General features: G+C 53.9%; 3 protein-coding genes across 7 annotated transcripts in view; all 3 read right to left on the bottom strand.

Annotated features, from left to right (window-relative positions):
* USP40 (ubiquitin specific peptidase 40) overlaps positions 1 to 5,591 on the bottom strand; it is a 411,887-nt gene extending 406,296 nt beyond the window's left edge. The window contains exon 1 of one of the 3 annotated variants that reach the window (XM_069103094.1): positions 5,581 to 5,591. The gene's annotated coding sequence lies outside the window, so the exon portion shown is untranslated. The remainder of the gene's footprint in view (positions 1 to 5,580) is intronic. The other 2 variants (XM_069103092.1, XM_069103096.1) reach the window with 2 other exon arrangements.
* Positions 1 to 26,262, bottom strand: part of DIP2A (disco interacting protein 2 homolog A) — a 115,419-nt gene that overhangs the window by 2,481 nt on the left and 86,676 nt on the right. For 2 of the 3 annotated variants that reach the window (XM_069103090.1, XM_069103088.1), the window contains 19 exons: positions 21,099 to 21,235; positions 19,681 to 19,761; positions 19,139 to 19,266; positions 17,691 to 17,805; positions 16,258 to 16,459; positions 14,877 to 14,986; positions 14,690 to 14,770; positions 13,791 to 13,914; positions 11,868 to 11,989; positions 11,585 to 11,696; positions 10,555 to 10,664; positions 9,969 to 10,099; positions 9,717 to 9,885; positions 7,706 to 7,876; positions 6,000 to 6,061; positions 4,270 to 4,327; positions 2,481 to 2,555; positions 793 to 967; positions 54 to 177 (listed from right to left, as the gene is read on the bottom strand). In XM_069103090.1, the coding sequence (XP_068959191.1) occupies positions 54 to 177; positions 793 to 967; positions 2,481 to 2,555; positions 4,270 to 4,327; positions 6,000 to 6,061; positions 7,706 to 7,876; positions 9,717 to 9,885; positions 9,969 to 10,099; positions 10,555 to 10,664; positions 11,585 to 11,696; positions 11,868 to 11,989; positions 13,791 to 13,914; positions 14,690 to 14,770; positions 14,877 to 14,986; positions 16,258 to 16,459; positions 17,691 to 17,805; positions 19,139 to 19,266; positions 19,681 to 19,761; positions 21,099 to 21,235 (2,287 nt within the window). The remainder of the gene's footprint in view (positions 1 to 53; positions 178 to 792; positions 968 to 2,480; positions 2,556 to 4,269; positions 4,328 to 5,999; positions 6,062 to 7,705; positions 7,877 to 9,716; positions 9,886 to 9,968; positions 10,100 to 10,554; positions 10,665 to 11,584; positions 11,697 to 11,867; positions 11,990 to 13,790; positions 13,915 to 14,689; positions 14,771 to 14,876; positions 14,987 to 16,257; positions 16,460 to 17,690; positions 17,806 to 19,138; positions 19,267 to 19,680; positions 19,762 to 21,098; positions 21,236 to 26,262) is intronic. The other variant, XM_069103089.1, reaches the window with a different exon arrangement.
* Positions 1 to 26,262, bottom strand: part of S100B (S100 calcium binding protein B) — a 132,681-nt gene that overhangs the window by 50,596 nt on the left and 55,823 nt on the right. The window lies entirely within an intron of this gene.

Genomic DNA, 26,262 nt, shown 5'->3' with positions numbered 1-26,262 from the left:
CCAAACCCAGGGTGGACCCTTGTAGGCCAATGGGGGCCAGGACCCGCTCTTACCACTCGGCAATGCTCTTATGGGCCCTGATCACGGAGGTCTCAATGTCAATCGGGTGGTACCTCATGCCTCTCAGTTCCAGGGTCTCATCCAGAGAGCCGACCACATACAGGGCATCGTGCCTTTCTGTGAACAACACCTTCCATGTGAAGAAGATCCCACAAAGCCACTGGGACAGACAAGCCCCGAGCCTCAGCCCGCGCATGGTCCTGGAACCTGCAGCAGTACAGCTCGGGACAAAGGGCAGGTCTCTCCCGTGGCCTGAAGGCTGCAGGGGCGTCACTCTAGAACTGCCTCCACTTCCAGATACGTGGGCCAACATCAGCCGAGGCCAGGGGTGAGGCCATGCGCGGTCCTCTAGGTCCTCAAGTGCGGCCCTGGCCCTTTGACTGAATCCAAACTTCGCCACACAAAGCCTTTCATTACAACTTGGGCCCCAAGGCCTCCTTGTGTCTCCCTACACGGGAGCAGCAGGAGAGGCTGTTTCCTGGGGGCTTTGCATCCCCAGTACTGGGCACACATGAGGTGCCTTGTAAAGGCGGGAGGACAGATGGATTAGAAGCCTTTCCATGAGGGATGTGAGGTCAGACTTTGACAACGATGTGGATTGGGGACTCCCGTGGGGATGCACAAATACACATTCATCTTCAAGGCTTGTCCCTTTGTCTCTGGCCCAACTGGACCCTATGACTTTGCTCCCCAAAGCAACATTCTGGCTGCCGTGCTGCCTCCCCCTCTTACCTCCACTGGCATCTGTGAGATCTGTTCTTCGCAGAAACCCCAGGTAGCCTGTCCTGGCCCAGATGGTCTGGGTGTCTCCAAAACTCAGCCGAGCACTGAAGTGGTCAGCATGCAGAGACTCCTCCCCGTAGACCGTGTAATAGCCGGTGGCATTGTGGGGACTGCTCACCCAAATCTGGGGAAGGAAGTGCCAGCGTCAGCACCCGCGGGCACAGGCCACACGGCAGACCTGAGACAGAGGCCAAGGGAACAAAAGAGGCCCATTTCAGCCTCTGTACCCTGGAGTTCTGGATGGCCTTGTCTTTATTTATTTATTTTTTTTTTTGCTTTTTGGAGAGCAGTTGGGGTTAAGTGACTTGCCCAAGGTCACACAGCTAGTTTTTGTGTTAAATATCTGAGGCCAGATTTGAACTCAGGTCCTCCTGACTCCAGGGCCAGTGCTCTATTCACTGCACCACCCAGCCACCCCTGCAGCCTTGTCTTTTGCATCACAGCACCAGAGAGCCAGCAAGCCAGACTGAGGCCGATTTGGTTTTTGGGGACCCTGGGGTGGATGACTGGGCATGGTGGGCCCTGATCCTCGCCCTGACCATCTCAAGTGCCCTTCATCGTGAAGCCCCAGGAAGCTCAGTGTGTGACTGAGCATTCTGAGGGGAGCTTTGGGAAGTACGGCAGGCCCTGCGGTCCCGGATGCTCCCCTCACCGTCTCTGAGAGACAACGAGGAAACAAACACCTGTCCTCAATTAGAGGGGATCTTTTGCTTAAATGTGGAAATCGGTGGTGATAAAAGGCTTTATTTCAGGAAAGGAAGGCTTTGCTGCCCCCTACTAAGCACAGTTTCAGCTCTGGATCCTGTCGTCCCAAGTGTCCCATGACCTCAGCCAACCTCCTGGAGCCCCTCTCTGCCAGGATCCCCCTGGCGCCAGGCCCAGCCCAGGGGCCAATGCAGTCCTCTCAACACCTGGGGCCCCGCCTTCTCCCTGGTCCTCAGAACACCCTTCCAGAGATCCAGATTTTTCTCTCCTCCCATTGAACCAGAAACAGCTCCTGAGAGCGTGGCCCATGTCCTGTCCTTCTCTGCACCCTTCACACCTGGCACTAGGCCTGGCACACAGTAGGACCTTTATAAACGGAGGACTCATTGAGTCCTCCAAGTTAGTATGTGGAATCAGCCTGGGCAGCAGGGGAAGAGCAGTGTCCCATGGGGAGACTTCAGACCCAAGGCCATGGCCTTCCACAAGGCAGTGGCAGGTAGGCAAATTCAGGCCCTGCAGGGGTCTCTCGCCATACACAGGCCACATGCCAGCGGCTCAACTCCCCTTCTCCACCCCCTCTGGGCTGGTCCTTGATGCCTCCTGCCCTCACACCTCATGATGCTGGCAGCATTGGGCCTTTTTCCTCCTCCTCCTGGGCTGAGTGGGACAACAGAAGGTAAACAGCCATGGGGAGGGATGGCAGAAGCCCCTGGGGAGGTCGGGAAGTTACAGCCACAGATGGAGGAGGGGGCCTGGCACCGTCCGTCCATGCTCTGCTCCTTTCCCATTCGTTCAAGGCCTCCCTAGAAACTGACTTGGCCGCAGCTGAGGACAAGTGGGACCAGGCCAAGATCCCAGTGCTCGGCACGCCCACTCTCCCAGGAAGTCGCCCCGACACGGCCACCTCCCTGAGCTCCAAGGCTGCTGCTCACCTCACCCAGGTGGGAGTCGCCAAGGGGGCCCTTGGTCTCTGTGTGAGCGATGATGACTTTGACACCAGGAAGAATCTGCAAAGAGAGAGAGTGTCCTTGTCGGCAGGGGAAGGTCCTGAGGACCCGGGGGTCTACTTCAATGATGTCTGACCCTGGGGACCCAGGAGCCCCACCCCAAGGACCTCAGGCAGAGACAGAGGGAGGAGTCAGAGGCAGAGATGAGGGGAGGGCTCAGAACCCCCGAACCTGGCTCTCTGGCCTCTGGCTGCAGCCTTTCCCCCTTCCCCCTTCCCCCCAGCCCTCCTCCTGCCTCCGCTCCTGGGCTCCTGGGACAGCCGCCCTAGCACAGGGTTCATGTTTCACAAGGCTGCACTTGTGGACGCTTTCTTACAAAAATGCCTTAACTGTCTCCAATCAGTTCCATGGCCTTCTTAAAGACTTCTCGAGTGGCCCTTGTTCTCCACACTATTTTGGGCTTAATATCTTAAGCCATCAGCTCCCCAAGAGCCAGGATGGCCACATTCTCGCCTCTATGTCTCCAGCAGCTAACACAACAGGTGTTTAATAAACAGCAGGTGTTTAATAAAAGCTCACCAGACTGATCTAAGTTAGGGTGGCCCATGACTGCATGCCCCTGACCCACACTGAGCATTTCCACATTAATGGGCAGCGTGGGGCAGTGGCCCTGGAGTCAGAAGTTCAAATCCTGTCTCCCCAAGCTCCGTGGTACAGTCTCCTGACTGTCCCCCCTCCAGGCCTCCTCCACAGGGTTAGCAAAGACGGATTCCTTCAGGCCGCGGCTGGCCACACACCCTCCTGATTGGGACGGTGGCAGGGGCTCCCTATGGCCACTATCTGGCTCTGAAAGCTTTCCCAACCTGAGCTTGGCCCACCTTTCCAGCCCCCCTCCTTCACTCCAGGGTGCAGCCAAACCAGTCATCCTTCAGGCCTGGGAGGGACTTCCCCCCTCCCTACCTCACAGAGTGCCCTCGACCTCTAAAACACAGCGCAGACACCATATTCTGCAGGAAGCCTTTCCTGGCCCCCTGCCCCAGCTCCCCAGCTCTGTACTTATCCACTACCCACACATGTAGCTGTCTCCCTCCCATGGTGCTCTGTGTCCCTGGTGCCTCGAACAGTGTGGAAGGTTTAACAGAATGCAGAAGGGGACAAGCGTGAGATGGCTGGCAGGAAGGAAGGGGTCAGATGCCAAGGAAAGGAGGTAATGGGGTGCCTCCAGAACTCAGATGGAGAGGGGATGACCTGGACAGACCCAGAGTGGGGACAGAGCAGGGCAAAGGGATCAGGAGCCCGGGGCTGAGGGTCAGGGGCTTGGCTGATGGGGAAGCCACCGGGACCCTTCACAGAAAGAACCATGAAGGAGAAGAGAAGCATTTGGGGGAAGGTAAAAGAAATCCAACCCCTGTGAGCGGGGATCGCTTGGTAACACCTGGTAACACATCTAGCCACTGCCCACACATCCGGCTGCTCATGGTGCCCAGAGGAGGCAAATCCGACCTTCCTTCAACTGTCTCATTCGCCTTATGGGGCAATAGCTCTGTGCACCAATGTGGACCCTGTGGCTCTGCTTGGAGCAGGAGTGGGGCTGCCGAGGGGGGCATGTGCCAGCCCCCGAGGTCTGCCTCTTGGGCTCCGTCACAGAGGATGGGGGTGGCCAGGCGGTCAGCAGGACAGAGGAGGGCATCATGTAGGCCAGCACCCCATGACATCAGCCCAGGGCTCACTTGGGATAGATGCTCCCAGGATCTAGGACTGGCCATTCCATTACCTTTCCAGACTCCATCAATGGTAAACTGTGTGGAGAACCCCGTTCTACCAGTCGCACCCTAAAATGAAAAAGAAAAATTTCACCAACATTTGGGCACACATGAAAATGCAGTAACTAAAGAAGCTCAGAGGAGTCCCAAGGGCAACGTTCCACCCCAGGACTCTGGGCCTGGGGCCCAGAGGGCACAGGGGCTGCTAAGGCCCAAGCCTGAGGCCCCCAGGCATCTCTCTGCTCTTTCCTTTGAATGTGAACAGTTTAGGCCAAAGTGACATGGGCTTCCTTCCCCTCAGCCCCTTGTCCGGCTCCGTGCAGAGGCCCAAGGAAAGGGCTTTTCTGGGCAAACGAGCCCCAGACTCTGCTCTGCTTTAGGAAGGGCCGGAGAGAATGGACGCTGGGAAACTGTGACGACAAGCCCAGGTCAGTCAGATTAGCCCTGGCTGAGCAGCTGCTGCGTGCCAGGCCCTGTGCTAAGTGTGGGGACAGAAGCAGCCCCTGCTCTGGGCAGGCTAGGGCAAGGCATGACTGGGAGGACCTGAGAAAGCTTCTCTCCCAGAGTGGGAGCCTCGCTGGGACAGAAGGAGAATGTTTGTGGGGTGAGGGCAGAGAGAGGGAGGAGGGGTTCAGGCACTACAGAGTTTAAGACTTTGCAACTGGCTGAACATGGAGGGAGGACGAGAGGCAATGGACACCATGTCGCAGAGGGCTCCCGGTGGTCGGCAGATAAAGCCAGAAGTCCAGAGGTGGGGGCTCTGGGCAGGCACCAGGCGGGGGTGCTGGGTGGGGGCGCTGGGCAGGCACCAGGCAGGGGTGCTGGATGGGGGCGCTGGGCAGGCACCAGGCGAGGATGCTGGGCGGGGGCATTGGGTAGGGGCACTAGGCAGGCACCAGGCGGGGGTGCTGTGGGTGCTGGGTGGGGGCGCTGGGCAGGCACCAGGCGGGGGCATCCTGCAGGGACAAGTGTCATGGAGGGGCATGTGTCAGAGTGACAGATACGGAATCTGCTATGGACACGGGGCCTAGGTCAGAGATAAGTACAATGTCTGGGAGACATCTGCATTGTGGTTGTAGATCAGTCTGTGGGAGGTGATAGCATGAGTGAGACAGAACAGGTACAATGACAAGACAGAGCCCAGGGCAGATCCTAGAGCTCCCCAGACCACCTGCGCAACACAGATGAAGCTTCTGCTCACCGGTCTGAGGAAGAGTAGACCATAGCAAAGTGTCATAAAAGCCGAGGCTGAGCTCTCCAGCCCCTTGGCAGGAGGCAGAATGGGGCTCAATGTCCCTGTTACACAACCATGGGGAGCTTTGCCCCATGTACTGCCATGGAAGGAGCCCTTGCCTGAAGCCCATCCTGACAAACACGTGCCCCTGGCCCCTGAGGCCACCCGTGAGTGCACAGATGGACTGGGCAGAAGCTTGCAGACATCCCTAAGGGAGAAGCCAGAGCCCTGGGCTCTGAGCTGAGAACACCTGGGGTCCCGTGCCCTGCTGACCTCTTACGGTGCCTCTCAGGTGATGGGCAGATGCAGCCTGCAGTGCCCTGTGGCCATCTCTCTCTGTTTATGTGAGAGAAACCAGAGCTTCACAGACATTTCCATGCCGGGCACACAACTTCTGGTTTGTGGGCACAGCTATCAATAACACGCTGCTAACATCCTATCCTCAAAGGCTTTGTGCCCATGGGGCCCGAGCAGTAAGAACTCTGGGGAGAGGAAGGATGGGCCTACCTGTCATGGCGCAGAGCCCGCATGTCGACATACACTGTGGTAGGGTCGGGGCCAGCAGTGCCCTGGGGAGAAGGGAAAGTCATCTCTTGGGAATCAAGGCTCCCAAGAATCCGTATTTCCAGTCAGCCAGTAACAAGACCATTTGTACCTAACAGTGCACTGCTCTCCCAGAAAAGCTTCTGAAAGTGCAGAAGGGACTGCGCCACTCCAGCCACTCCAGGCCCGCTGCAGGCCAGGCCACAGGGTACGGCCGTGGGCAGCTTCAAGGCCGATGGCCCTGGAAGGTCTGCCAGCTTCCTCCTGCCCTAGGTGGGCCAACTAGAGCAAAAATGTCCCAGGTGGCAATGAGCCCTGGGAACTGGCCGACCGACAGCATGTCCAGACTCTGATCCGTGAAGGACAATGGGGAGGCCTTTCTCAGAGAATCTGCGGAATGAAGCGTCAGCTTCCTTCTCTGCTTATTCTCCGACACTGCACACTAAGAATGCATCCTGACGACGGGAGTCCACTGCACTCTGAGCCCCGCAGCCTCCCCCACCCCTCATTCCCACAATGACGTGAGGGCTCTTAGAGAATCTGTGACACACCAGCATCCCCCCCCCCCCCCCACCTCCACCCGATACAATGACAGCTTCTATCTGGGAGCTGCAGAGAGGCGTCGTCAGACCAGATGGCCAAAGAGTCCCTGGTCTGAGACTGAGCGGGCAAGGCCTGAGCTCGGGGGCCCACAAGGATGGGGCGGGAAGACCACAGCACATGCACACACGTCACTATACCTGCTCAGCCAGCTTTCCCAGCCTGTTGGGCTGACAGAGGGGCCACAAGCAGAAGGAGCAGAGGTCAGCAAAGGGAGAGGGACAGAGGAGAAATAGCCAAAAGGAAAACAGACGGAAAGGCAACAAGGAACAGGAGATACACAGTCAGACAGAACAAAACACATCATTGCATCGTCAAGAAAAGTAAGGAGAATCCCATTCAGATGCTTCTAAAGCACAAGGCAGCCCACGTTAGCTCCCAGCACAGCCAGCTGAGACGAGGACAGGAGGCAGGGACGACGAAGGCCAGAGCGGGCCGGCTCGTTTGTGGCCGCCCACAGAGACATCTCCAAGAAACAGCAAAGGGAACGCTGACTTGGAAAGACTTCCCACGGCAGCACTGTGTCCACGTCCCCTTCCCAAGGGCCCCTCCAACAGTGACCGTCCACTTTTCTACTCGTCAGCTGCTTGGAAAGCACACACGTCTTTTACTCACAAGACTGAGCTGTGGGCTCTAGGCAGACCTGGCCTTGCCACAGGCTTACATACAGAATCCCATTAAGTCAACAGAAAAGGGGACTTAGACACAGTTTCTGCCCACCCCTTTTCAAGGAAGTCTTGGCAAGCTGCTGACAAACACTGTCCAAACAACCAGGTTAATAAATTAGGGTTCACAGGGCCTTTAAGGCGGGAGGGAATTCCCGGGAGAGGAGAACTGAGGAAGAGGAATGAAGGCAAGGCCATGAAGACCAAGCAGACTGTGAACCTGCTCATGGCAGGAGGGCCCCTCAAGTCCTTCAGGTCACCCCAACATCATCCTCCCACTTTACAGAAAAGCCCAGGACCTTTCCCAGATCACACGGCCAGTGGGATCAGGATGAGGGAGAGGCCGGAGAGGCCTCAGATCTCAGTCAGGCCATTTCCTGGGCCCAGGGCAGGAGCTCGTCTCACCTGTAAGCAAATGGCTACATTCACTCTGCATCCGAATGTGGTGCTCACAGCCCGGGCAGAGAGACCCAGGTCTTTGAAGAGCTTGGAGAAGGACTGAGTCAATGCGATCCGTGGTCTCTCTTCCGCCACCACCATACACGTGCGCACGCAGGACAGGTTCACGCTTTTTGCCTGTTAGGGAATGGGGAAGCAGGCAGGGTGAGGAATCCTCCAACATGGCCAAGCCAGAGGCTCTAGGAGAGAACCCCACTGGGAACCCAGGCACCCTGACTAAGACACGTCTGTGCTCCCTCGAGGGCAGGGACGACATCGTGGCAGTCAATGAGCACTTCAATGCACAACAGCAGCAAAATGTAAGTGAGAGAAGCTGCAAAGGACACTTTCTCTGACAGAAATAACTTGTCACCGCCCTGAACAAAACTCAGAAATGTGACTCTCCAACTTGGCTGGAAAAGACCATGACAGCACAGTGCTTGCCATGCCCAGTGAGTCACCGCCGGGGGTCGTGGGCACTGACGTGACCCACACTCGCTCCACGCTCCAGCTCATCCTCTCCACCTGACAGTCTGTCTAGCTGCTACACTGGCCAACAGAGAGCGAGAGAACATTCTGGGCCATTCCTTAATGGCCACTCGTCCTTCCACACCCTCCGACTGGCAGCCGTCCAGAGGGAGAAGAGTGGAGGCTTGGGTCTATAGAACAAGCATGCTGCAATCCCATTCCACTTGTTGCCAGCTGAATTTCAGGCCCAATTCATTCCTCCCTCACAGGGCTTGTCCAAAATAGGGAATCTTTCTTTTGTTTAGGCCTTCCACAAGACTGACCACAACCTCAAAGGAACCTTTATTTACTTCCTTGCTCAATACCTCATTTGAGGTCAGAAGTCATGGTGGAAAACAGTCGTTCCTTTGCCTGGGTCTGTCAGAGCCTTGCCCAACTTGGGCAAGGGTGGGATTTAGTCCTAATGATGTGAGAGTCCTCCCAAACCTTGGGGCCAGTTCTCATGTCCCATTCCCACCACATCTCCTCCAACAGCCTTCCTGGGGCCCAGGGCCCAGCCTTCTCAGACATCTCCTTCCAAAAACACGGCTTCCAGAAGAAGCGTGCCGGTTCTGGGTGTGGGATGCGGCTATCGTGGGTCACTGATGGAGAGAGTGCGTGGAGTCTTCCCACAGCCAGCACAGCCAAGGGCGGTCCCAGGACCACCAAGGTTTCCTGACACGGTTTGCTGCACTGCCTGCCTCTGGCACCCTGTCCTTGTGAAGTCTGTTTCTCAGCATGAGTGCAGGACTTTAGGTGAACCTCCCAAAGCTCATCGGTGTTTGCCGGGGGGACGTGCCGTGTCCTCAAGCCCTTCCCGCTCCATGTACCTGTCAGTCTGACAAGTGCACTCCTTGGAGAGAGAGCTGGCTGAGCCCTTCTGTGTCCCAGCACTTAGAGGGCGCTGCCTCAGTGTGTGCCGACTCTGACTCTGAGTCGACATTCCTCCTGCCACACCACTCACATCAAGTGGAAACTGAGGACCGGTGACAGGGGCCCCCGGACTGATCCGTGTTTGTCCCCTGACCGACTGCACAGCAGGGTTTCCTCGACACAGAGCTCCCACAGCGGAGGGAAGCAACATGGAGCAGTGAGACCAGGCCGTCCCCTCACGTGTGAGGGTGGGAGGGCAGAGCAAGGTCCAGACATCGGATGAAAGAACAAGGGAATCCTTTTCTCATCTTCTTGGGGGCACAGACCTCAAGAACTGATGAATCCCAATCCAGGGCTGGCCTTCAGCTCCAGCAACCCAGGCAAAGTGGGACTTGGGAACCCCCTGGGGTGGACCAGAAGGAAAGGGCCTCCTGGGTCTGCTGGGGTAAGGAGCACAAAAAGCTGCTTCCACTGCCATTCTAGCCAAAAGCGGACAGAGGGAGAAAAGGGCCCAAGCAGGCCCAGGGGAAGGAGGGACAGAGCCGCAGTCCCCAGGCCTTTGCCCCAAGACGCCCCTCCCGGCCTCGGAGTCACTCACCCTGAGGAGATCTGTTTGTGTACCCAGTCCCTTGGTGCACATCTCCATGACAGAGTAAGAGCAGAAGGTGACACGGACCCGGTACTGGCTCACGGCCGACAGCCACAAGGACACATTGTTTTCAAGTTCAAGTGGAGGCACCAGAAGGGACTGGTGTCCTGAATAGACACTGGGGGAGACAGGGGCCTCAGGTCAGGTGGAGAGCTGGGTGGGGCCCTGCCATCTTTCCTCGCCAGGGGCGGGGCTGCCCACCTGCACAAGCACCAGAGGGCGAAGCCCAGGCCGCAGTAGGGGTCCAGACAGACCGCGATCTGCCGGGACGGGTACAGTTCACACTGAAGCTTGATGGACCGGCATAAGGCACTTGTGGCTGCGTGCGACATCTGAAAGAGGGGACAGAGTGCCTGGACGGGGACCCGGCTCCGGCCTCCCCCCAGCCTCCCGCCTTGCTCAGGCCTGGCTGCAGAAGGAGAACGTGTTACCCAAGCGGAGGCCTAGTAGCCAGGGAGGGAGAAGGGCACTTAGGGCTGCTGCCTCGGGCTGGTCAGGACCAGCCTCCTTCTTGGTTTTGTTCTGGCCCCCATGGGGTTCACTGTTAGAGAGGTTTTATAAATAGTTAACACAGGCTCATTGGGGAGCAAAGGGAGGGGCTGTGAGCCCATTCCTCCAGGGAACGCCCTCCCCAAGCCAGACAGCAGACACATGACTCCCCAATGGTCACCTGGCCAGAAGGCCTTAGAGGCAGGCGAGACTTGCCCTCAGGTCTTCCCACCTTCCAACCCACGTGCTATCACCATCAAAGGATGAGGTGAGGAGCGGAAACGCCAGAGACACTTACCTTGACTCCTGCTAATATGCCCGTGGTGGAAACGCTGAAGTCTAAGTAAGCCAGCATGTCAGGGGAGGGAGGCCGGAAAATGCTGGCTACCCTTTTCTTTGGGAGGTCATCTGTTACAGAAGAAAAGGGCCCCCATGAGTGGGGGAGCAGGGGCTCCTGGGCGGGGCAGGGAGCGGGCATGGCCAATGGCTCCATGAGCAGCCACAGCCAGCCTCCAGGTGGGTGGGTCCTAGTGCCCCTGAGACTCTTTGCTGGGTCCCTCTCAGCAGGAGCTCGGGGCAGCCAGGCTGGCAAGGGGTAGAGCTGTCCGAAGGACGAGGTGTTCTTGAGGGAAAGGAAGGAAGGACTATCTGCTCAGAGTCTAGTCCTGGCCAGGGGGAATCCTGGGGCAGCAGGCAGAGGCTGGGGGCATTTAGGGGAGTGACTGAGTCTGGTGGGAAGGGGCATTCTAGCAGGGGGCTCACCAGCTCTAGCTGATTAAACCAAAGGGGACCCCAACCAGACCACCACGGTGGCAGTGCCAGGGCCAGGCCCTGATGGATAAGTGAGAGTGAGAACACCGCTGTGGCCATAGTTGGCCCCTTGTGAGTCACTGGTACCACCCATGCACCCATACGAAGGGGAGGGCCCTGCCTAGGGTGACACAGGCCCCACTGAAGCCCTGGCAGATCCTGTCATTCCTAACCCGCTGCCCCCGCTCCTTCTGTACAAGGGCTCAGAGTTCGCAGCAGGAGTCTTCCCTGGGCTGGCCTCCTTGATCTACCAAGGACAGTCCCTGGGTGAAGAGTTCAGAGCCCACCCCACCCCCCCGAGGCTGCTTGGCCTGGCAGCATCTGGACCAGCGAAGAAGCCACACTGACCTGCTGGCCACATGCCGGCCACACCCCCACTCCTAGGAGGCCAGATGGCCACAGGCCCCCGTAATGGCCTCACCTGCCCTGAGAGCTCCCCCACCGTGGGCCACGCGGGCAGAGCGTGTGTGGCAACATCCTCCCACCCCCCCAGTCGTTCACCTCACATGTGTCAGCACCTGTGTCTAAGATGGTTGGCCACGTCTTCACGTCCACGGCAGCACCCGCTTCCTTGGACCTCAGCAGCTTCATTATTGCTTGGGTTGTCAGAATGCACGTGGACTTGCTGACCTGAGAGGTGGGGGTTCCAGATTCAGGAGAGGTGCTCCCTTGGGTCCCACTGCCCACCCAGAGCAGAGCAAAGCCCGCTATCTCCTGGAGCCTCCCCAGCTGGGCCCTGTGATGGAGGGACCATAGGACTGCTTCCCACCTGCTCGAGCCACCAAAGCTCTCAGAACTTACTTCGACAATCATCTTGACAGTGGGCAGAGTGGTGGCGAGATTCTGGGGGTGAGGGGGGCGCACCGTGATGGGAACACAGCCAGCGTACAGACATCCATAGAAGGTAGCGATGAGGTCCACACCTGGGAAGGAGAGACCCTTGAAGAGAGGGCTCAGACTGCCCAAGAAACCACCGACACACTGCCAACCAGGGCTCCAAGCCCCACACACCTTTGGTTTTGACAGATGGGCAGCCGTGCCCAAGAAAGCCCAAGTCAAAGCCTACTGTGCTTGGCAAGGGAAAGAGCCCTACTCCTCCCAAATGGCTGAGGAGGCCAGCAGCCCCCTCAGTGTCTGGTGGCCCACAGGAAATGGAGGGACGCCTTTCAGCCCGAAGACTCTGCCCGTCTCTCGGCTCACACCACAAGGTGGCTGTGCCAGCCTGCCCCTCAGCTCCTCCTCACAGCCACTGACCAAGATGGTGGCCCAGGGAGCTGAGGAGGGAGGGAACTGGCAAGTCTGGCCAGGCCTATCCTGGGGGCCACTTTAAAAGAGAAGTTATTTTGTGCCTATCAATGTTTATAGAACCAACTTCATCGCGCAGTCTCCATCCCTCCTTCCCAGGGGGCTAAGGTGGGCACTCTGCTCCGCATGCTGCATCCTGGCGCTTGGCCACAAAGGGCCACTCAGGACCCTCTTCGTCCCCCACGCTGAGAACGGCCATTCTCCAGGGTCCTCCAATGCGATGTCTGTGCCGTTATGTCTCTCACCATCTCACTCTGGCTGTATTTTATCTGGCTCCCAGGTCTTTCCAAGTACAAAGAATATTTGGGTGGCCAGAATTCCATCTTTAACGTGACTTAGATCTAGGGCATGTTCCCAACCAATGAGTCAGAGGGCCCACTCCCTTGATTATGGGGCTACTTTGACGCTCATTGCTCCTGGACCCCGTCAATCACACCGAGCCTTGTGCTCTCGGGGATCTCCATCCATGGTGGGACCTGGCAGCCCTGAGCTGGCCGAATGGATGCTTCTGAACGACTGCAGACATGGACGCTTTCTTGAGGGTTCAATGAATGACGGCATTTGAAGGCCCCCATGATCTAGTCTCCTCTTGTCCTCTTCTCATCCTACATCCCTTCCCTTCGTGTCCTCACTCATCCTGCTACCCACTGCCACTCATCTTGCCCTGGGCAGGCCTGCCCTTCTGGAAAGCTCCACCAGAAGAACCAGAGCCGCCAGCTTCCTTCCCATCCCAACTTCCTACGCGAGCGTGTCCTGATCCCTGAGGGCCACACGGCCCCTCAGTCACTAGGGCTCTCTACTCTCTGCCGTGGAGTTCAGCACAGTACCTGGCCCGAGGGATGTAGCCAAGATTTTGTCAAACTGAAGCTGTTTTTTCCAAACCATTCATGCAACAGAGACCAGACTGGGCCTGGGTGTCAGGCGCCTGTCGAGGGCTTCCCCCCCTTAGTTTATATGCCACATTTTCCACCAATCTTTTTTTTATTTATTTCAAATTTCAAAATAAAAAATCAGATGCATCTAAAAATGAGTACATTTCCTGCCCATCACTTGCCCTTCTCTCTGCTTGCTTCTACCATAAGAGAGACAGAGATTCTTCTACTTTCCTCCATCTTTTAAGAGATTAAAAAAAAAACTGTTTCTCATGCAAATGAAGTTCACTGGGGCCCTGCTACTGGAGGCAGAGCAGGGAACAGGCCTGCTCTTTCCTTTCCTCAAAGCCCACCCAATACCCAACCCTGCTCTTCTCCCTAAGGAAAAGGACAGAGGATCTGATTCCTGGCTGAACCAGCAAAGCCCCCTGAGGGAGAGACAGGAAGCAGCAGCCACAGACCAGTCCATCCTCCAGTACCACCATGACCCCATCTCTGCAGACAGCCCAGGACCCCCGAGGGCCCTCACCATCCTCCAGCTGCCTACCTGGGGGGTAAACCAATGCCACGTGGTCACCAACATTCAGTCGGCCCCTCTCGCTCAGGGCAGCGGCGACTCTCTCGGCCTTCTTATGCAGCTGGACACAGGTGGCAGTGCTGGTGACAGTGCCCTGGAAAGGATCGACAGAATGAAGGCACAGGGGCATCCTGCCAGCAAGGATGAGCCCACATCACCCTGCCTCTTTAGTTTAAAAAGAAAAAAAAGACAAAGAAAGACCTTGATTTTACATTTTATCTTAAACATCAGCAAACTCCAACCGTCAAAACTTTACAAGGTGAATTAGAGAGATGCAGTTTGCCCCTAAACATCCACCCTCCCCCCTTGGGTCATGAAGTTCAAACTTCAGAGATTTCCAGCTGAGTTAGTTATCCCTGGCAGCTCAGGAAGGCTACAGGTCAGTCCCAAACTGGGGTAAATCAACTAAGAAAAAGTCATTCCACCAAAGGAGCTGAAAGTGGGCAAAGGAAGAGGTACCGTCATGGCATAAAACCATTGGATCGTTACTGCCTAACAGTACGGGCTGGTGCACTGACATTATCCCAGCTGAATCCCACGGCCAAAGGCACAGGAGGCCAAGAAGAGGGGGCGAAGAAATATGCTATCTTCTCTACAAAGCAATCTCCCTAAGGAGATCACAGCAGAATTCCACTCTGGTCAACATGCACCCAAGCAAGAGGGGGCTGAAAATCCAGGAAGATGCTGCTAAAGCTGCCCCCCAGGCCTCTCCAAGGCCCATGTTCAGGGGTCTCCCAGGCTCAGGATGGGAGGTTCACTTAAGACACTCAAGGCCATGGGAGGGGATTCTGACGTCTCCAAGCTGGCTTGATTAATCAGAGCTCTATCCTTTCTTCTCACCAAGGCTGCCACACCTCTGGCCCGCTCACCTTGGCGTTCAGCAGCAGGAACAGAGGGTGGTCCGGGGTGGTCTGGGCCCTCCACTGCAACACATCCGCCAGGTACAAAAACTGATCGGGAGAGAAAGAGAGGTCAGGCCTGTCTGGCCACCCCAGGGCCAAGGGGGGCCAGCCCGGGCAGAGCCCGTGGCCGCACTGCAGGGCTGGGCGAGGCCACCTTTCTTGCCTGGTCGTTGTCCTCCAGCTGCGTGACGTCCCTCCCCGAGGCCTGTGCTATTCTTTTCCCAGCAACGAGGTTCCCAACAATCATGGAGGCAGGCCCGACTTCTGCAGTTTAGAGAAAAAGAGAACCTCCTTCAGCTGGAGGGAGAGGCCCCCAGGAGCGCGGAGGTGCCGGCTGGGAGTCCTGGGCCCAAGGGGGACCCCAGGCACGATGGTCATTGTGAGTGCATGACCTGGCCCCACCTCAGCCCAGGGGGGGGCCTGTCTGGACAGGCAGGGAAGGTGTTCAGACTGCTGCACAGGTCACCCTGCCCCTGCCGATGGAGGGACATGACATGAACCACAGAATCTGGGGCCCCAGAAGGGCATCGTGCGGCCCTGGCTATTCAGCCATTCAGTCAAAGGCTCGCTGCTGGAGCGAAGCTCAGAAAGTCTATGGCCTCTAGCCCTACCCCCAGCCCCCTGAGGTATCCAAAATGATCCGAAGGCTCGTCGGTGCAGAAGCACTTTCTGCTGGCTGTACCAATGGCAGCAAAGGGAAGGAGGGAACGTCACTGGGCTGGAGGGATGGCCGAAGGGATGGCCTCAGTGAAACCCGGGCAGCCTCAGAGGAGCCGAGCAGAACGAGGGCAGCCATTTAAATGGCAACGACAATGGGTGAAGTCAATGCCAACAAGACAGAGCTGAGGCCTCAAGGGCAGAACAAGACAGATGGTTTGGGGACATGGCCAATGTGGGGATCTGACTTGTTGGGACTACGCACATTTATTGCATGGTTTCTGGTTTTCTTTCTTCCCCTCCCCCCGCCCAAGAAGGGGTGGGAGGAAGAGAAAACAAGCATTTTTTAATTGGAAAAATTTGTTAATTTTTAAATTTTTCAATCAGATTTTGGTTCGGGTGCCTACAATCCTAGGGAGGTCTGTGGGGGCTCTGGGACAAAGCCTGACTTGGCGCCATCATGGCCAGCTCCCTCACTATCCCGTTACCAGGCCAAGGGATTTCTTCCAAGCCTTTTCCCACTGGGGAGAAACCCTGTGGATGTGGCTGAGGGACAGCGCAAGGACGCTCAGCTTCTCTAATTTTATTTGCAATCTCCACGCTTGACCTCTAGACCTTCTGGAGAGCTTCTCGGGAAGGCAGACGGCACTTCCCAGCAGGGAGAGTGGGGAGGGGCCCCAGAGGCATCTGCTAGAGCCCCCTTCATTTCCCAGATAAAGTGGAGAGCTCCATCTGATGCAAAGTCAGGCTTCCCCACTCCCCTTCTCCTAATGCCAGGCTTACTAGGTCACGTGGCTGGGATCCTGTGGCCCAAGGACCGCTACCAGAAGCAAAGTCCTGTGAGCACAGAGCAGCCTTGTGCATCCTGGGTCACTGACCTGGCTGCTTCTGGCGAGGCTTGGGAAGGTTGGTGACGCACGTGTGAGGGCACATGAGGACGTTGCAGGGGTGCAGGGCACCCTCGAGAAAGCGCTGCTTGGTTTCAGAGATGTGGATTCCCCCGAGTGGAGCTTTGGGCAGAGTGTTGGCGGGGACGAGGGCGAGACAGTAGACGCCGACCTGATGGATGCTGTCTATTGCCTTAAAGAAAAGAACACAGGGCAGAAACTGAAGTGTCCACGGACACGTCCCTCGGGAAGAGGATCTCCCGTGAGCTGCTGGGAAGGACCAGCTGGCTCAGGCGGGGCTTGCTCAGCCATGTCACCAGGGTCCACTGGGCATGGTCCAGGCCAGCCTCGCCTTCTAGCCTTCTCCCCCTTTGGAAGACGATCCCCAAGGAAGGATGTGAACATCAGAAACCCCTCTCCTGAGCAGGAACTCAGGGAGAACTTGCTGCCACACGCATGTGGTACTTGCAGTCCCGGCTTCTGTAAAGCATTAATGATGCTGCCTACCTAGGGGTTAAAAACAGTGGCTTTTTCTCCATCGTTCCACTGGGTACCCACCTCACCCCTTCCTCTTCCTTTGATTTCTGTCAAACATCTAACTCCAAATCGTGCTCCGAGCCCCGCCCTCCCAGAAGGGGAGATTCCCCCCCCAGGACTATTTCTCCTCTACCCTTTCCATACATCAGGGCTTCGAGATTTCCCTGTAGCCCAACAACCTGGTGCTGGAAAGGGGAATGGCGTCTCCACAGTCTGGGGTGGGCTTCACAACGCCAGCCCGGACCCAGAACTTCTGAACACCTCCTTGAGCTCATGTGTACGCGATGCTTGGGCCTGACATTTTAAGTCTGGCCTCCAGGGAAGAAATCCCGAAAGGAGGAAAAACTAGGAAATGACCTTCTCTCTCCAGTCACTTTGGCCTTCCCTGGCTGGGCTCCATGCCAAGAGTCCAACCCCCTCCAACGTTCTTTGAGGTTCCTTTTCAATGGTGCCTCCTCCAGGGTCACCCCTACCGATTTTACGGCTTCCCATTCGCTCGTATCGAGTTTGAGCTCATCTCTGCACGTGCTACGTCCCCCCCCAGAGAACACAGCTCTATCCCTGGGGCTTCTCATATGTGCATTGGACAGAAAGAGCCTCAAAAACCTGGGACTTCAGGTCGAGGCCCAGTGTCCCTTGGGCCTGTGCTTTCTGGTGCATCACCAAAGGCACTTGTGAAGTGGAGGGGGCCCAGTGGGCCCCTTGAAATCCACTGAGTTGCAGCCGGGTTCAGGACTGGGCCCAGGACCGCCACCCCCCAGGGTGATGGATTCTTTGCTCTGGAAGGCCCAACCTCCTCATTTGCAGGTATAGAAAGTGAGACCCAGGGAGTACGCCACAGAGTCTGTGGGACAGGCCCTTGGCCTGCTGAAGCAAAGGGGGCTTACCTGCAAGACACGGCTCATCCACTGAAAACTGTCCTCCTCTGAGGCGTCGGGACGCTGCTCAGCCACCAGCACTATGCGGTCGTCATGCAGCACAGTCACGGAGAACACGGCTATTCTGCAACAAAGGGCAGAAGCAGGCTCGGGCCAGGGGATGGGGCCTGGTTTCTTCCCAGACGAGCCTGTGCCCACGGCACGGCTGCCCTTCTCCTCTGAATGGGACCCGTTCTTTTCTGGGCAGAAGCGAGTCAGAGGAATCGTCCCTGCCCCTTGAAGTCAGACTGGCTGGGTGGGAGGGTTCAAGCTACTTATTCAGATACTGCTACCCCCTTCTGCTCAGATGACTCCAGCGGGCCCCGACCAGAAGGCCTGACCCTGGTCCCCACAGCACCCCCGTCTCTCTGGGGCACGGCCCTTACCGGCCAGTGTTCCCGACCCTTCCCTCTCCCTCCCTGCAGCCCGTACTCTCTGCCTACAAGGGCACGGCCCTGGTGGAGACCCTCATGCAGACTGTTCACAGGTACCTGCCTCCAGCCTCCACATAGTGGCCAGAGCTCGGCTCTCACCCTCCCACTTCCCTACAGGAAATCAGTGGCTCCCTACTATCTATCTGTCAAACACAAAATCCTCCCAAGTCAGTGTCTGTATCTTTCCAGGCTTACGGAACATTGTTCCCTAACACTCCACATCTCCTGCCTCCAGGCCTTTGCATTGGCTGTTTCCTATGCCAGAAATGCCCTCCCTCCTCTCTGCATCTTAGAATCCCTAGTTTCCTTCCAAGCTCAGTCCACATGCCCCCTCCCCACAAGGCCTTTCTGGACACCCTCGCCCCCAGTCCCCACCCCGGCTGCTGCTGACTTCCTCCACACACTGATCTCACGCTTATCTTCTCCATATACATGTATGGAACATGCTGGTGGAATGGAAGCACGAGGGGGCAGGGACCGCTGCATTTCTGCCTTCCTAAGCCCAGTACAGTGCCTGGCACATAAAGCAGGCAGCTAGCTGGTTAGTGGACAGGGCAGTAGGCCAGGAAGCAGCAAGTCCTGAGTTCAAATCCAGCCTCAGACATGTATTGTGACCCTAGGCAAGGCATTTTGCCACTGTCTGCCTCAGTTTCCTCAGGGGTAAAGTAGGAATGATGACAGCGTCAGCCTCCCAGGGCTGACTGATGTCTGTGAGGAGCTCGGCACAGTGCCGGGCACACAGTAGGTGCTGTGCGAACATCAGCTCCTTGGATGAAGGCCAGGGAGCCTTTGCCTGACAGTCACAGACAAGGGGCTGCAGCTGCTGCTTTTAGTTTGGTTCAGAGAGGCACCGGGCTCTGTCTGCCAGCTCCTGGAGGGTGCACGTCACCCAAGGGCAAGGCCCCCCAACCCCAGACAGAACCCCGTGGCTGGCGCGGGCCAGCGGCTCTGCACCGGTGGGCAGGCCCCGGCCCAGCTCAGCACCTTCCTCTGTAGACGAACTTCATTGGTTCTACGGCCAAGGCAGTGGCCACCACGTCGTCTGCATTGTGCCTTCGAAGGCCGACCACCATCAGCCCGTCCAGCTTGCCCACGACAAACACCAGCTGGTCCTCAACACAAAAGACACCGACAGGAATCACCATGAGGAAGGAGGATCGCGCCATCAGGGCCGGGGGCTAGGCTCGGAGGGAGATAGAGGCTGGGGGGCCACGCACCCCAGCGACCTCAGACCCAGGCATCTGAAACACTGTGATGTAACAATGGCCAGTGGAAGGCCAGCACCTGGTGGGCAGAGCACGCTGGTGCCTGAGAGGTGGATGGGGGGAAGGCTGGGGTCACTAGTCAGGGAGGGAAGGTGCTCTTGGACACAGCGAGGCCTTCAAGCCACATGTCTTTGTCAGCTGCAGCACGCAATGCACTATTGGCAGCGGGGGGGGGGCAGGAAGGGGGCGTGTATACAAACACACACACATATGCACATATGTATGTATTTAATAAGAACGAATCCAGCAATCAACACTTACTGGCCCGATGAAGCCCAGCAGTCCTGTCCGTGTAAAAGGCTGGTCAGAAACGGGCACGCCTCCTGTCGTGACCGGGATTGTCTGACAGAAAAGCAAGAGAAGTGAGTAAGATCAGGCCCCACTTCTCCCTGACCAGGCCAGTCCTGCCGGGGCGAGGAACACTGGAGGTGGCCCCTGACTCAAAGACCCGAGTTGAGACAGGAAGAGCAGGCCAGGCCTAGGCGGGCCCCCCCGGCCGGGCCATGGCAGGCCTGAGCCACATCAAATCAAAAAGAACAGGCAGAGAACCCGGGAGGTCTCTGGGGATGTCACCTCTCCCCTGTCTGTGGACTTTCAGAAAACATGTCGTCAAAGCAGACCTGGCCATGGACATTCTGTGGCCAGAGCCAAGGTGGGAGCTGGAAGGCCCCACTCCTTCTCACCAGGGGCACCTGAACTAGACTCCTGACTCACTCTCAACCCCCCGGCCCGGCCCCCTGCAACCTCCCATGCACCGGCACAGTATTCCCACCTGCAAAAATACTTGGTGAAGTCAATGCTGAAAACCAAAAATTAATTCATTAACTAAAAATAAGTACAAACAAGTGGGGGAAAAACTTAGTGAGATGATTCTAAGGTTCAAGTAACCAAAAGTCTATTCTGTAGGTGGTAGCTTTTCCCTGCAGGTAGTAGTTGTGTGCTGTATAATCACAGCAATATAAGTCTACAGAGTTTGGCTAAAAAATTATCTCTGGACCCACAATCTTCCCCTTGGAATGGATGAAGGACTCACAACGCTGTTCCAAGTTTTCACTAACACAAAGAATAAAGCTCACACAAAAGAGAGCATGTTACTCAAAAAATATTGGCTAAGTCAATCTTGAGGAATAATTTTTAAAATCTCTCTGAACAGACAGACCTATTTCCTTCAAAAGTAAAAGAATGCTAGTCAGGTTAGGTTTGGGAAGATGGGGAAGGGGAGCCAAGGAAAGGGGGAAGGAAAGAAGTGATGGAGAGAAGGGAGAGGGGACAGAGTGAAGGAGGGAGGAGGCAGAAAGGGGAGGGGGAGAGAGAGTGAGTGACCTGGAGTTTGCCAATCTACTTCTTTACAGCCAAATGGGAACACCCTGCCACCCCACCCACTTTTCTTCCCTGTGTGTGCAGACAGAAGCTCCCTGGGAAGGAGGAGGCCACAGGCATGGAGGCCCACTCCACTTTTATGTTCCCAGCCTAACACCATGTGGCATGACAACAACCCCCCCCCCCGACTGGGGTAGGGGGACCCCGCAGAGGCTCTGAGCAGGCCCAGGCCTGGGGAAGATTCTGGCAGCTGTGCTGAGGACAGAGCAGTAAGGAGAGACCCAGGGAGAGGCTGCCAGCTGGCCCTAGCAGCCCTGGACGGGTGGACAGGAGAGGCCTGGCAAGGCCCAAGGGCACACCTCAAACACGTTCTTAGTGATCCCGACCAGGCCGTAGTAGGCAGCCCCAGTGGCTCCAGAGTGGACACACAATTCTCCCACTTCATCCGTTCTGCAGAGATAAGGGGTACCTTCTACTTTCACCACACACACACTGGCTGAAAAACAAAGAAAGCCCAAGTCACACAGAGATTTGCTGAACCAGGACACATGGACAAAGCAAAAGCTTCTTCTGGAGCACAGACAGAGGGGGTGCAGAGAGAAGGCCCTGTGTGCGCTCCTTGGCCTTGGGGTTGTGCCTTTTCAATCCGCCAGTTGATCAACCTTGCTTAAGCCCCCACTATGCACCAGGGATACACAAAGCACCAAAGACAGTCTCCACCCTCGAGGAGACAGAGGGTTTAAACCTGTGCTATTGCTGAAAACCCCTTCAGCTCTCATCTGTGATCACCACATAAAATGAGATTCCACAGCACCAGTGCTAACATGTGCATGGTGGTGGAAAGCACCATCCATCAGCCAACCAACAAGCATTAGGAGCCGCTTCCCTGGGTGGAGGCCCCACCCCGGAGGAGACACCAGGCATCTAAGGAGGTCTACGGAAGCAATGCCCAGAGCCAACGGGTATAATGGCAAGCACAAAAGCAGCTCACACCTTGTTTCAGTTCAATGTTCTTTTGAGCCTTGTATCAAGTCTGTTAAGAAACAGAACATGTGAACCCCACAACTTGTGAACCCTAGAACCTGTGAATTCCTGCAGCAGAGCTAATGATCACATATAAGGAGAGGCCCAGGCTGGAGACAGCAGAACTGAGAAGAGGACTCTTGTGGTGGCAGAGGCAAGAAGGAGAAAACTTGTGGTATCCCAGCACTCTGTCTATCTGCTCTGTCTGTGCTGATGTTTGTTTGTGGTACTTTGTACAGAAGCCCTGAAAGAGGATCTTCTGGCTGTCTGTTTACAGAAGTCCTGGAGGAGGGTTCTGGAGGTCCTGGAACTTTACTGATGATTTGTGCTGAGCTCTTGGACCTTGTTTGTGGGTCTGTGCTGATGATCTGTGTTGATGGAGTTCTCAGATCTTGTTGGTGGGTCTGAGTGATTTCACAGGCAGATAGTGAATTGATATTGGTGCAGCAATGTGCATGAATATTGTTGTGGCTCTGTCAAGCTTTGTCTTCCCAGAAACAGAAACTGTGAACGACCTGAGGTGGACTGGACACTGTGAACTTCAATATGGAATGGGAACTGGACAAGGAACTGGGAGATGCCTGTCTTTGAACCTAGGTGACAGCCGGAGCTGGGACAATGGAAGAGGAACCATGGAAGCTGAGAGCCAGCCTTGAGTCAAGCTGAAAGAAGACTTTACTTGGATACTGTATACTAACTGAGAAGATTATGATTTACTGTGACCTAGGGGTGGAGAACTTTGACTTTTATACTTTGTGACTGAATTAAGGATTTTGTGATTGACTAAATGAATGTGCTTTGTCTAAAACTATGTGATCACTTTGGTGAAAACTATGTGGCCATTTTAGTGATAAGTTGTTGAGTTGTGACATGGTGAATGCTGTATTTTCATTCTTTTTTTTTTTTTTGCTTTTTGGAGGGCAATTGGGGTTAAGCAACTTGCCCAAAGTCACACGGCTAGTTTTTGTGTTAAGTGTCTGAGGCCAGATTTGAACTCAGGTCTCCAGGGCCGGTGCTCTATTCACTGCACCATGTAGCCGCCCCTTGTATTTTGATTTTCTGTGGTAAGTTGTAACATTGTGAAGGCTGTACCTTGATTTTCTGTGAATGTTCTGCTCTGATTTGTTACTGAATAGAGAATTTGCTATACTATGTAATCAGAACCTTGAAAGCTGTTCACAGCAGCAGTCCTCTGGAAAGCTGCTTGTGCCTGACATTACTATGGGAGGCGGTCAAGAAGAGGAAAGCCGGGTGGAGAGGGGAGGTGGAAAGAAGAGAGGAGGCCTGGAGGCCAAGCATCAGACTGGTAATGGCAGTGGCCAGGCTGCGCTCTCACACCTGGTCTCCTTTGAGCCCCAAGATGCCCCCGGTGTACACATTAGCTCCCCCACTTTGGGGAGGAGGTGGTGACACATCCCTGGTGTGCACGTCAGCTCCCCCATTTTGTATTTTTAAAAAATTATTATTCATTTTAAATACAAAGTGAGAAAAGAAAAAACAGAAAAACAGAACATTTCTGTGTACACAACATGAGATGATTCAATATAAAACAATAAATTTCCATTTCAAGAAAACTCGTGCAATAAATCATACATGTTGTGTTCCAAGCTGCTTGGCTTTTCTTTGCTCCCTCCAAGTTTTCTTTTGCTCTCTGCTGGGCACTTTTGACTTTCTTTTTCCATGTGTCTCCCCCGTCTCAGGAGGCTACAATTAAACTGGACATATATGCATAGACACAGACATCCATAAGCATCCACAGGTACACACAGACAATCCTACACATATATAGGACCGCACTATGCTCTGCTTGTCTCCTCTCCTCTGTTTCTCTGAGGGTGGACACCATCTTCCTTCATACATCCAAATCTTTGCATGTTTTTTTAAATCAACCAGCTCAACATTTCCTAAACCATAGCAATATTCCAACCCAATCACAACCTATTTGAGAGACTGTCTAGGAAAGTTCTTTCCCCCCAATCTTCTGCATTCCTTCTATTTTTGGCTATATTGGTTTTATTTACACGAGAAAATTTTAATTCAAATTAATCAAAATTACCCATTTTTCACTTCAATAATGCTCTTACCTTAGAATATAGTTTTAAGGTCTGATGCTGCTGAATATCCTTCCTTTACATCTTTTCCCCTAGTTTCTTGGAAATTCCTGACCTTTTGTTCTTCCAAATTAACTTTGTTATTATTTTTCTTAACTCAGTAAAATAACTTTTTAGTAACTTAATTGGGATGGCATTAAACAAACAGATTAGTTAGATAAAATTATCATTTTTTTGTTATGTTGCTTTACCTACTCATGAACAATAACTATTACTCCAATTATTTAACTCTCACTTTATTTGCACAAAAAGTATTTTATGTTTATGTTCATGTAGTTCCTATGTCTGTTTTGGGAGGTATACTCTCATGTATTTTATGCTCTCTTAAATGGTCTAAAACAATACTGAAAAATATTGCTGACACATGGTGTAGCTTCCCTCTTTTTTCTCTTTTAGTTAAATATATTTTAGCTTTAACTTTGTCTGAGATCATGATTACTACCTCTACTTTTCTTACATCACAAATTCTACTCCAGTCCTTTATTTTTGTGTGTACCTCTCATCTTTATTATGTTTCCTGAAAACAACATATTGTTGAATTCACATTTTTAATCTGCTCTCTATTTCCATTTTATGGGTAAATTCATCCCATTCACATTCAAAGCTATAATTACTTGTTGCAGTTTCTTCCTTCCTATTTTTCCTCATTGTTCTCACCCTATTTATCCCTCCTCATTCCTCTAATTTACTTCTACCCCACTACCTTGCCCTTCTATTCCCTAATTTACCCACACCTCTAAAAGTCCCTCCCTTATCCTCAACACGTGCCCTGCCCCCTCACCCTTCTGGATGCATCTCATTCCCTCTTCAACACATTTCGGATGAGAATGAGGTTCCAGCACCACCTGCTCTCCCCCACACCTACTTCTTTTGTATCAGTTCTTCTTTTCACACCTTATTAGTATGAGATAATTGCTCATTTTTATCTTTTCCCACAAAGTTTTTTTTTTAGAATCGCCCCATATATACAGCCCATCCCAAGTCCTTCTTTCAAACTACCCAAATAATGATGGCAGTCTTAAAAATACTAATAACATTTTTCACGTATAAGAAGCAAACAATTTGGCCTTATTGAGTCCCATATAATTGGTCTTTTATTTCTCCTGGATCTTATATGTCAAATTTTCCTTTCAGTTATGCTGTTTTTGTCACAAATACATGAAAGTCTTTCAGGTCATTAAATGTCCAATTTTTCATTGATTTTTCTGGCTAAGTTACCCTTGACCATAACCCCATCCTTTTGCTCTATGAAATACAGTACCCCAAGACCTGTGGTCTTTGAGTGTATTAGCTGCTAGGTCTTGTGTAATCCTAAACGCAGCTCCATGATATTTAAATTTTTTTTTTGTTTGTTTTTCTTGTTGCTTGTAACATTTTCTCCTTAACCTGGGAGCTTTGAAACTTGGCTAGGACATCCTTGTAAGTCTTCCTCCTGGGACCTCTCTCCGGTGACTGGTGGATTTATTTCTGCTTTGCCTTCTTGTTCCAGAAGTTCAAGGCAATTTTCTTTGATAATTTCTTGTCACAGTGTATCAAGATTCTTTTTTTGATTGTGACTTTCAGGTAGTTTGACTATTTTTATACTGTCTCTCCTTCATCTGTTCTCCAAATCAGTTGTTTTTCTGATGAAGTGTTTCACATCCTATTTTTCCATTCTCTTGATTTTGTTTTATTATTTCTTGATGTCTTAAAACATCATTAGCTTCCTCTTGCTCAATGCTAGTTTTCAAGGAATTATTTTCTTCTTTAAGTTTTTGATTCTCTACTTCCAGGTGGTTGATTTTCTTTTTGTAATTTTCTATAACTTCCTTGATTTTCTTAGATTGTTCTTTTCTTCCCCTCTAATTTTAACTTGAAATCTCTTACTTAAAGTTTTTCCAAGAACTCTTTTTGGGCTTGGGACCATTTGATGTTTCTCTTTGACGAAGGAGTGGCTTTTTTAGCCCCACTATCTTCTTCTGAATTTGAACCCAGATGTTCTCTGTCCCCATAGTAGCTATCCATGGTTGGGTTCTTGCTCAATTTGATTTTTATTGTGTTTTAATTTGTTCTCAGCAGCTATGATTATAATCAAGTTCTAGTCCCAAGAGTAGGGAATGATGCCCCAGCCTCAGGTCCTTCTTACTGTTACTGTCTAAGCGCCATCCAGGGGCCCAACTTGGAGCACTCTACCTTTAAGCCATGGTTAGGGCCCTCAGCCACATTGTCCTGAAAACGCTCTTGCTCCCTGCGGTCCCTCTGGCGGCTGCAGACGACAGCCATCCTCTCTGCCCTGGAACTGAAAGCAGGGGCTCTGCTGTGCTGGGAGTGCCCGCAGCCAGCAGGGTCCCCACTCCTCTGCTGGAGTGCTCACCAGCAGAGTGCTATGATAGGAATGGCAATTAAAGAT

Source organism: Petaurus breviceps, unplaced genomic scaffold (genome assembly GCF_028583685.1).
Source record: "Petaurus breviceps papuanus isolate PSGF00001 unplaced genomic scaffold, PetGlider_PUasm1.0 567, whole genome shotgun sequence".
In the NCBI taxonomy this organism is placed as follows: Eukaryota; Metazoa; Chordata; class Mammalia; order Diprotodontia; family Petauridae; genus Petaurus; species Petaurus breviceps.
This window is presented reverse-complemented; position numbering and strand designations above follow the sequence as displayed.